At 42.5% G+C, this 11,617-nt stretch overlaps 1 protein-coding gene across 1 annotated transcript; it reads right to left on the bottom strand.

Annotated features, from left to right (window-relative positions):
• Positions 1–1,637: 1,637 nt before the first annotated feature.
• LOC309516497 (olfactory receptor 11G2-like) lies at positions 1,638–7,736 on the bottom strand (the record flags this gene model as incomplete). The annotated part of the gene is made up of 2 exons (XM_082195262.1): positions 1,638–2,268; positions 7,402–7,736. The coding sequence occupies 2 exons, from the start codon at positions 7,734–7,736 to the stop codon at positions 1,638–1,640; spliced, it is 966 nt and encodes a 321-aa protein (XP_082051388.1).
• Between the last annotated feature and the right edge of the window lie 3,881 nt (positions 7,737–11,617).

The raw sequence follows: 11,617 nt of genomic DNA, 5'->3' as shown, positions 1-11,617 counted from the left end.
CTTTCTTGAAATGCTGTTTATCCAAGCAACTGATACTAATTTCCCTTCCCTGATGGACCTTAAGAAGGCACTGAAATCCAAGCTAATATGGGAACAAACAATGGGTTGACCTTCTTGCTTCCCCTAATTACCCCAGTGGAGATCTTTAAAAACAGCCAGATGCAGGGCATTGATCTCCTCCCCACTCCCAGGGGGAGCAACTTGACCATTATTTTTATCATGGTGCTAAACTACCTCTTAGGAATGACATGATCCCAAACACAATTTGCATCTGATACAGGAGAGAGCCTTGCTGAAGTGTGAATTGCCTTGCCCTGCCAAAGTGGTCCATGGGCAAGAGGCAAACATTTTACCTTTAAAAGGAAGTACATGCTCATTTTTTGAAGGAAAAAGCAACTGTTCTTCATGGGATAACACTGTAAAGAAATGGGTGATATCCATTTATCTAGCACATGAACAAAGACTCTACAGGACAAACCATATCTACCATGTTTCATTGTGTTATTTTATTCTGGTAGGTAGCTGTGTTGGAATGATGCACTCGAAATATATAAAAAAATAAAAAAATTGTCCAGTAACACCTTGGAGACCAACTAAGTTTGTTCTTGGTATAAGCTTTCGTGTGCATGCACACTTCTTCAGATACACTGTATCTGAAGAAGTGTACTGTATCTGAAGAAGTGTGCATGCACACAAAAGATCAAACCTTTTAACAAGACCAAACTTAGTTGGTTTCCAAGGTGCTACTGGACAATTTTTCAATTTTTTAAAATTTTTGTATATTGGCATTAGCAATTTTTACTCTCTCCAATTCAGTGTTTATATGAACTTTATATCATCATCATCATCATCTAGATCTGAACAATGCCTTCAGGTTGAGTAAAAAGGGTATGTGTGTTTAGTTTTGCCATGTTTCTTATTTCAAAATGTAACTAAATTTAATTTTAAAAAGTGAAATTAGGTAATTTCTCATAAAAAATGCAACAAATATAATTCTTCTCCCCCATTCCTAAGCATAAGACACACACAACACCCCCCAAGTCATGTTGTTATATAAAGGAACTGTTAATCAGTTTAATTTTGTCTATTACATAATAGATACACCAAATAATTCTGAGCCGATAATGTTTGACCCTTGCATTCTAGTTCTCAAAGGAAGAAATAAACATTATTATAGTGTCATGTGATTGACAGGCAATGAATATTCCCCTCCCTGACCTTCTCCCCAGCTTAGTTTTTGGAACAGAGCTGGTCCAAGACATTTTGCTGCCTGTGGACGGGAAGACACACACCCCTGTCTCACACACATGACTGTCAATTTAATCTTTTTAAAATTACTGGCGACAGGACAGCATCCTCCAGTTGTCCCAGTGACAGTGGAATCATGTAGGGGGTGACACAGCCCTGGGCTCCAACATCTCACCAACACTACCTGACATCCAGCATCCATTGCCTGAAGCAGCAATCTCACTTTGCCCAGTGTTAGGGCTGGTCAATTTTTGAGGAATCTTAACTGAACATTACAATGTGGTTGAGGAGGGATGTTTATTCTTCTGGTCAAAACTAAACACACCCATGATTTCTTCAACAGACTGATTCGGTATTGCATCCTCTTTCTTCTTCTTCTTCCCACTTTTTCACTCTGTCACAATTCTGCTCCGCCATTTCTCTGTGTTCCTCAACAACCGTCCCAGTGCCTCTTTCACCTGATCATTCCTCAGGCAGTAGATCAGTGGGTTGAGAAAGGGAGTAACAGCGGTGTAGAACAACGTCACGGCCGCATTGAGATCTGACTGGCTTTCTCCACGTGGAATTAAATTGACGGCTGCTACTGACCCGTAAAAAAGTATCACCACAATTAGATGGAATGATATTGTGGAGAAAGCCTTCCTACGATTTCCCCGGCTAGAGGCTTTCACCAGAGTAAGAATCACAACACCATAGGAGAGCACAACAAATAAGATATTGACTAAAACCCCAGAAGTCATAGAAAGCTGACAGATGAAAGGAACATTTCCTAGTGGGGGGCAGGCCAGGGACATAATCAGCCCAGGATCGCACAGCAGATTATCAATGATGTTTGGCCCACAGAAGGACAATTTGGAGATCAAGGTCACTGGGACAACATTCCACAGGAAGCCAAGGACCCAGCAAGTAGCCACCAGGGCATAGCAGGAATCCAAGGACATGATTTGTGGGTAGCGCAGTGGGTGGCAGATGGCCAAGTAGCGGTCCAAGGCCATGACTGAGAGGAAGAAGCATTCGGTGCTTCCAAGAGAAAAGAAGAGGTAGAACTGAGCCAAACAATTGTGAAAGGGGATGATTCCTCCATGAGGGGACGCCAGGTCAAAGAGCATCCGGGGCACAGTTACACTCACATAACACACTTCCAGCCAGGAGAAGTTGCTCAGCAGGACGTACATGGGAAGCCGGGATAAATGGGTGTCCAGGACCACCAGTGTGATAATCATGAGGTTCTCGGCCAAAGTGAGAATGTAGAGGGTGGTGAAAAAGACGAGAAGCAGGAAACGTTTCTGTTGCCCATCTCCAAAGCCCACCAAAATGAATTCCTGGATGGTGGTCCCATTGGCCATCTCCATCTGCAAGTGGATAATAGAACCATCAGCCCATGCCATAAGCAAGTATCAGCTGCCTGTCTCCTTGTCTGGAGGACAAAAGCTATGCAGAAATGCCTATTAGGTGGAGTGAGAGAGGGGACTGTTGTAACCCCCTTCCCATATATTTCAGATCACATTTTGTCACCATATGCATCTTACAGATATGTTTTTAAACCCTGGTAGCTAAGCAAACGCCGAGTTAGTTGTGTTTACCATAATGTGTGGGATTATCCATAGGGAACATAGACCTGTTTTTGTGTGTGTAGGGGGGGGTATTGTATAGCCATTAAATGTGAATAAAACTGCTTGAGAGAGAAGTCTTTATAAAAACTTAGTTTCCTTCAAGCTCTCAAAATATATATTTGCATAATAACAAGATGTGGTAAGAGAGCAGAGAACAATAGAGGTCGTTTTGAGAAGCAAAAACACGTCTGAAATGCTTTCTAAATAATATTTAATTTTACCAGCATGATCTCTCTGGCTTTGTCCAAAAGAAGAAGAGAAGAAGACAAAATATGATGAAGATTAAGATGTCAAAAGTCGCCTGCAACTTTCTCTCGGCAGACTTATATAATAAAAATGGGCCAGCCTCTACTATTGTTCTGTGATTTTCACACACTGATTTTAGCTCTGCTCTCTGGATCAACAGGAAACAAGTCTGCTTCTTCTTTGATCTGATAGCCCTTCAGATATTTGGAGCTGAATAGTAGAGCATCTCCTCTGCATGCAGAAGGTCTCAGGTTCAATCCCCAGCTTCTTCAAGTAGGTCTGGAGAGACCCTTGTTTGAAACCCTGGAGAGCAGCTGCTGGTCAGTGTGGACAATGCTGAGTTAGATGGATGGTCTGACTCAGTATATGGCAGTTTCCTATGTTTTTCAAATGGCTGAGTCAACTATGAGACTTTGCATGGCAAAATCAACTAGGAGAAGATCCGCTTGGAGTGGGGCAAACAGGACAAAATATTCTGGAAAAGGTAGGGAGAAAATGAAATATTTACATGTCCTATTTACATAGGATGTTGACAAGCTGGAAGGTGTGCAGAGGAGGACAACCAAGATGATCAAGGGTCTGGAAACCAAGCCTTATGAGTAATGGTTGAAGGAACTGAGTATGTTTAACTTGGAATAGAGGAGAGGTGATAGCCATGTTCAAATATCTCAAGGGCTGTCACATGGAAGATGGAGCAAGCTTTTTTCCTCCTGCTCTGGAGGGTAGGACTCAAGTTACAAGAAAGGAGATTCCAGTTAAAAATCAGGAAAAACTTTCTGCTTGACAGTGGAACGGTTGGAATGGTCTCCCTCGGGAGATGGTGGACTCTCCTTCCTTGGAGGTTTTTAAGCAAAGGTTAGATGGCCATCTGTCATGATTCTATGATTCTACATGCTAACAATATCCATTAAATTTAGATTTTGTGCAGGGAAATGGGTGATCAGGATATGAAAATGCCTTACCCAGAGTGATCGTCTACCCAGCTTTCTCTTGAGATGAGGGTTAAGCAGGGCCACTAAATGACTTCCTTGAAATGAGGGTCTTTCCAACTGTTGTTCATAAGGAAACTAAACAATAAACTGCAGCTTTATGCAAGACTAAGGTGCTGCTATTGTTGCTTAATAAAAAAATTAATATACCATTTAATTGCTAAGGTGGCTGCTGCCAGTGTTGGACTTTGGGCTCTCAAATTTCAGCAGTGCCTGTGCGCCTCTAAAATTTGGTGCCTACTGCCTCTCGTGCTCCATTCCGCAACATTGTTTTGGCACCCCTGCAGTGTGGCACCCAGTGAGATTTCCCAGCAGTCACGCTATCCTAAAACCACCTCTGCTGCGAGCATTTTTTGAAAGAATTTTCCAGGGTCTGAGTTGAGGAAAACAGGTTTAAATTAGAATCAGGAGTGCAGCTGGGAAATCTTGATTCTATGCTATGAGGGCCTTCTTGGTAGTAGCGCCCGCCCTGTGGAACACCCTCGCATCTGATGTCAAGGAAATAAATAACTATCTGACTTTTAGAAGACATCCGAAGGCAACCCTGTATCGGGAAATTTTTAATGTCTAATGTTTTACAATTTTTTATGTGCTGTAAGCCGCCCTGAGTGGCTGGGGGAACCCAGACAGATGGGTGGGGTAATAATAATAATAATAATAATAATAATAATAATAATAATAATATTTCCCCTTACTCTTATTTCTCCCTCCCTCCCCGTGCAGAACTTTATAATAGCCTGTTTACATTTCCTTGAAAAACCAAAATCTGAGCACTGCAAGTGTCACCTATTCAAACCCATCCCTCAATGTTCTCCTTCTTCCAACCCATCTTCCTTTGGCTTGGTAGCAGTCCCATTTCAGTACCTCAGTGGCTTTCAAACTCTCAATCTAGCCAGTTGTGGGGACATCACATGCCTTGTCCTTCTGCAATAACAGGCCATGGGATTGTTTGGGCGGTAAGAAAGTGCAGATAAAAGCTAGAATGTATCTGATAAGTATTTGGTGGCCCTGGGGAATATGGTCCTTAAGAACATTGTCATTATCCACCGAAACAACATCTCTTTAGGGGGTTGCAGCCTGCCTCTGCCGCGGTGAAACACAGGAAATTCCTACAGGTATTTATTATTTACCTGGATTCTGTTTTGCTAAACACCTTTGAGCAATTAAAATGATGGAACACTATTCAATGTGTTATGTTATATTATGTTTTTATATATATTGCAAGCTGCCCAGAGTGGCCGGGGCAACCCAGTCAGATGGGCAGGGTACAAATATTATGATGATTATTAATTATAGACAAGGCTCTTCAAGTTTAGTATAACCACACAGAAAACAACCACATTGTTTTATTTGGTTATGGTGCGATCGTTGTGCAGGGGACTTTACAAAAGAAGCTAACAATGCAGAATTACTCCCAGTGGAAGCAGCAGTGTCAATGCGTACAAAGAGCTCCGCCATTTTCAGCACTGCTTTCTCCTCCTCCCAATGGGAGCCATTGGCCCCTAATTTGTACTCTGCTGCTAGCTTCCAGTATGAAAAGCCAGCATGAACACCCATGCAATGTTTGTAGTCGTCTAGATGGGGAAAAGCTTTGTTTTTTAGTGTGGCAGCTGGGGCGAAAGCGAACTTTTTACACAACATGCAAATCATAGGATGTGGTTGGGGAAGATAAATGAGACAATGGTTTTGAAAAGGGATAACACAATGGCAGGGAGGCTCATTTCCCTCTATTTCGACTCACCTACTTTTTGATTTTGTAAGGATGCCAATTTGGCTTCTCTTCGCTCCAGCCTTAAATTCAGTTTTCCACATTTCCATAGGAATTTGCGATTTTCTATCATCTATGTATCATCTATATCTATCTATCTATCTCTCTCTCTCTCTCTCTCTCTCTCTCTCTCTCTCTCTCTCTCTCTATCATCTATCTATCTATCTATCTATCTATCATCTATCTATCTATCTATCTATCATCTATCTATCATCTATCTATCTATCTATCTATCATCTATCTATCTATCTATCTATCTATCTATCTATCTATCTATCTATCTATCTATCTATCTATCTCTATCTATCTATCTATCTATCTATCTATCTATCTATCATCTATCTATCATCTATCTATCATCATCTATCTATCATCTCTCTCTCTCTCTCTCTCTCTCTCTCTCTCATCTATCTATATCTATCTATCTATCTATCTATCTATCTATCTATCTATCTATCATCTATCTATCTATCTATCTATCTATCTATCTATCTTCTATCTATCTATCTATCTATCTATCATCTATCATCTATCTATCATCTATCTATCATCATCTATCTATCATCTCTCTCTCTCTCTCTCTCTCTCTCTCTCTCTCTCTCTCTCTCATCTATCTATCTATCTATCTATCTATCTATCTATCTATCTATCTATCTATCTATCATCTATCTACCTATATCTAAATCCTGCTTAATATTCACCAGCATTTTAGGGAGTATTTCACCTAGTAAACACATTTTGGTATTCTTTTATTTATATATAAAAATATTTATCTAAGGTCTGGTACAGTAAATCTCATGTACAGAAATTCATAATCTTATAAAATATCCCAGTAAAATCATGATACAGGTCACCGAAGAGCAGTGGGTCAAGGTCTTAAAACAGCTAACATGGGTTTTTTTTGTTTTTTTACCGAGTCAACTTTCTCTTCACCAGTCCCATCTTCCTCCTCTGCAACCTGCCCACTGCCTCCTTCACTTGATCATTCCTCAGACAATAGATCAAAGGATTCAGAAATGGTGTGATTGTTGTATAGAAGAGCGTTACTACTTTGGTGGCCTGTGATTGGCTTTCTCCACTTGGAGCTACATACATCCCGGCCACTGTGCCATAGAAAAGGGTGACCACCACTAGGTGGAAGGATATGGTGGAGAAGGCTTTCATCCGACTGCCTCGTCTAGAAGATTTCATCAGGGTGAGAATCACAGCACCATAGGATAGCACAACAAAGAACAGGTTGCCTAAAATACCCACAGCATCCATGGAAAACTGGTAGATGATGGGAATGTTTCTGATTGGGGGGCAAGCAAGTAGGAGAATTGTCCCAGCATCACACATAAAGTGGTTTATGATGTTGGGGCCACAGAAGAACAACCTGGAGATCAAAGTAACTGGAACAATGTGCCATAGAAAGCCCAAAACCCAACAAGTGGCCACCAAGGCATAGCAGGAGTCTCGGGACATCATTTGTGGGTAACGCAGTGGGTGGCAGATGGCCATGTACCGATCCAAAGCCATGGCTGACAGGAAGAAGCACTCTGTCTGGCCAAGAGAGAAGAAGATGTAGTATTGGAGGAAGCACTCATGGAAGGAGATGACGCCACATGGGAATGCCAGGTCAAAGAGCATACGGGGCACAGTGGTGGAGACGTAGCATATCTCTAGCCAGGAGAAATTGCTCAACAGGATGTACATGGGAAGCCGGGCCAATTGGACATCTGCATGGACCAGCGTGATTATGGTGATGTTCTCAGCCAAAGTGAGGATGTAGAGCACAGCAAAAATGGCAAGGAGCAAGTGCCGCTTCTGCTGCCCAATTTGAAAGCCCAGCAAAATGATTTCCTCAACTGTGCTCCCATTGGCCAGCTCCATCTTGAACGAGAGAAGAGAAGCACTGTTGCAAACCATTAAGAAGTATTGCCTGCCTGTCTCTCTCTCTGTTTCCATCGAAAGCAAATGATGAGTAGTCATGGTCTTTAAGGAGGGCAGAAGTACAGCCAACCTCCTTTCATCTTCATCTTAATTTACATATGATTATTATCGAGAAGTACCTATTTGTTCTAATTAGGTATCAGATACAGTGGTACCTCTGGTTACGTAAGCTTCAGGTTACATACGCTTCAGGTTACAGACTTCACTAACCCAGAAATAGTACCTCGGGTTAAGAACTTTGCTTCAGGATGAGAACAGAAATTGTGCTCTGGAGGCGCGGCGGCAGCAGGAGGCCCCATTAGCTAAAGTGGTGCTTCAGGTTAAGAACAGTTTCAGGCTAAGAACAGACCCCCGGAACGAATTAAGTTCTTAACCCAAGGTACCACTGTATGACATATAACTAGTGATTAGGTTCCATGCATTTTACCTTTATTGATTTGTGTGTTCGTTTACTTATTGAAAAAAACATAGACTGCTTGCTCAGAAGACCCTTTGTGTACATAATAGCATAGAGAGAAAACTGAAAAACAAATAAATTGCAGCCAGATTATACTGCTTATGTCCAAAACATGCTATTATGCAATCATCAGGATTTGATTAATGACACTGGTCTTGAAGGATAAGGAATATAGGAAGCTGCCTTACAACAAGTCAGACCATTGGTCTATCTTCATCAGTATTGCCCACACTTATTGGCAAAGGCTCTCAAGGCCTTCAGAGAGGGGTCTCTTTCTCCCAGAGCTACCTGGAGATTGAACTTGTGACCTTCTGAATTCAAAGCAGCTGCTCTAGAATTGAGCCATGGCCTTTCCCAAGTTATCTGAAGCTATATATGACTGCTAAAACATATGTAGCAGGAAACAGGAATAAAAGTCCCCCTGTCCTCATTGTTATCTGAGTAATATTTGAGAATACGGAATACTGAAAGTCTTTCTAAATGGGGGTAGATACATTTTAGACCTCCAAATTTTGTTGAATACCATCTCTGAGTAATTCTTATGACAGCCCTGTAAAGGTAAAGCTAAAGGACCCCTGGACAGTTAAGTCCAGTCAAAGGCGACTATGGGGTTGCGGTGCTCATTTCAGGCTGAGGGAGCCAACGTTTGTCCACAGACAGCTTTCCAGTTCATGTGGCCAGCATGACTACTCCGCTTCTGGCACAACAGAACACTGACAGAAGCCAGATCGCACGGAAACGTCATTTACCTTCCCGCCACAATGGTGCCTATTTATCTGCTTGCACTGGCATGTTTTTGAACTGGTAGGTTGGCAAGAGCTGGGACAGAGCAACAGGAGCTCACCCCACTGTGCGGATTCGAACTGCTGACCTTCTGATCGGCAAGCCCAAGTAGCTTAGTCATTTAGACCACAGAGCCACCTTGTTTTTCTCCCTAAGGCAGGTGCTCCTTCTATTGTTGTTGTTATTAGTCTGTAAGCTTCTCTGGGATTACAAGTTGGGTAGAAAAGCTACAAATAGATAAGTAAATAAGTGATGATCCTCTCTCTCAGGTGATGCTTTATAATGGCGGATCAACATTTCTTTGCCCATAATCTTATTTCTGGAGAAGGGAGCCCATTCAAATTAATTCCTCTGTGTCTCTCACCCCAGTCTCCTTTGTCTTGGTAAAGGTTTCAGTTTCTGTATCTCAGAGTGCAAGGAGTTGATCCATCCAGCAGAAGGCTCACTACCATGGCTGTGTCCAAGTTTGGAGAGGGTGCTGTGTGTGAAAGAAATATACGGTTGTTTCCTGTGTCTTTAAGCTGTGAACTGGGTGTACACTGTGGAAAGAGATGGTTGGCCTGTCTGTGGACTAATGCTTGAATGCTAATGTTATATTTTCAAGAGCCCTTGGAGATGTGTCTCTAAGGAACGTTCTCATTATTCACCAAAACAAATGCTCTTTGGGGACAGGCCATTTTCATTTGTTATGGTGAATCACAGGAAAGTTCCACAGGTAATTGTCCTTTATTTTGAGCTGAAAGCACTAAATTGTCCAGGGGACATTGCCTAAGATCCAGATTTGGGGCAAGTACTCTTTGGTGAGAGAGCCCCAGCAGAGATTTATAATTACAAAACATGTAGCAAAGAAGCTGCTAGACCTTTAAAACAGCCCCTCCCAATTTTCTTCCAAAGTTTCCCACTTCCCTTAGCATAGAAAAAGGACACACATTTGGTAAGTTAAAAAAGGTTTCCTTACAAGCTCTTCAAAGGTCAGATTCATGTGCTTTTCCATACAGCAGCAAGAAAAGACAAGCAGTTTGACTTAGGTTACAAAAAGTGGTAAAAGTTTCTAAATTGTTTGTATAGAAACACAAAGATTGCTTGCTAAAGCCATGTGGTCTGGGCTTGGAGCAGCCAGTCCAGACATCCTTATGGTTGGATACATGATGGAAAGATGGGAGAAGAAAGAGTTTGGTAAACCTTCCTCTTAAGATGAGGGTGTGTGACCTAGCTAAGCCTGGCAGGACAGCTTGCTTAAGGTCTTAAGCCTTTCCTGCATTAATTAGGTAAAGGGACCCCTGACAGTTAGGTCCAGTAGCGGACAACTCTGGGGTGGCAGCGCACATCTCACTTTACTGGCCAAGGGAGCCGGCATTTGTCTGCAGACAGCTTCCGGGTCATGTGGCCAGCATGACGAAGCCGCTTCTGGCAAACCAGAGCAGTCTACGGAAACGCCATGTACCTTCCCGCCGAAGCGGTACCTATTTATCTACTTGCACTTTTTGGCATGCTTTTGAACTGCTAGGTTGGCAGGAGCAGGGACCGAGCAACGGGAAGTCACCCCATCACGGGATTTGAACCGCCAGCCTTCTGATCAGCAAGCCCTAGGCTTTGTGGTCTAGACCACAGCGCCACCCGCGTCCTGCATTAATTAGAGTTAAGCATATTGGTTATACGAGGCTGGATTTATCCCACTCAACTTGGGCACCTTTAAAACAGGATTAGACACATTAATTGAGGCTAGGTCTATTAATGGCTGCTAGCCACAATGGCTATGCTCTTTCTCCCCTGTCAGAGGTTGTATGCCTTTGAATATCAAGTGCTAGGGAATGGGAAGAGTGCTGTTTCAGGTTTTGCTTGTGAGCTTCCTATCAGCATCTTGGCTGGCCACTGGGATACCAGGTTGGTGGTGCCAGATGCACCAGAGGTGTTTTTAAGTGCCTAATATCATAGTGTCATTATTCTAATTTATGCCTGGATCACAATTAGATAGTGTGTAGAGCCACCACACAGAAAAGAGAATATAGTAGAGTTAGGAAAGCTTTAGGAAAGGGTAACTGAAATGATGGAAGGAACTGGAGAGACCCCTATGAGGAAGGGTTACAAAATTTAGGGATTTTGAGTTTGGAAAAAGTGGTATAGTGGGACATGATAACGTATTATAAGATTATGCAAGGTGCAGAGAAAGTAGTTGCTGTGAAGGTAGTTGCTGTGAAGGTTTTCTCCCCTTTTCATAATATTTGTGGCCATCCAAAGAAGCTGAATGTAGGAAGATTCACATGGCATCTAGTTAATCTTTAAAGTTTGCAGCCACTACATTGATAGTTGCCAACATGGAAGTCTTTAAAAGAGGGTTAGAAGTATTAATGGAGGATAAGGCTACCTATGGTTACTAGCCATGAGGTCTCTGGGACACCTCCACTGCTGGCAGCAGAATGCCTCTGAATATCAGATGTGACGGCCTGGGGGGAAATGGGGAAAATCACTTTCTGCCACTTTCCCCACCCCTTCCAATTTTTGGGTCAGTGTGAGGAAGCACCTCTCTTTGGGGAAGGGGGCAGCCCAGAGACCTGTGGCTGCCCAGAGGACTCCCAAGGAG

This window comes from Podarcis vaucheri, assembly GCF_965113315.1.
Source record: "Podarcis vaucheri genome assembly, chromosome: 13".
Lineage (NCBI taxonomy): Eukaryota > Metazoa > Chordata > Lepidosauria > Squamata > Lacertidae > Podarcis > Podarcis vaucheri.
The sequence above is the reverse complement of the archived record's forward strand: the minus strand, read 5'-3'. Positions and strand labels throughout refer to the sequence as shown.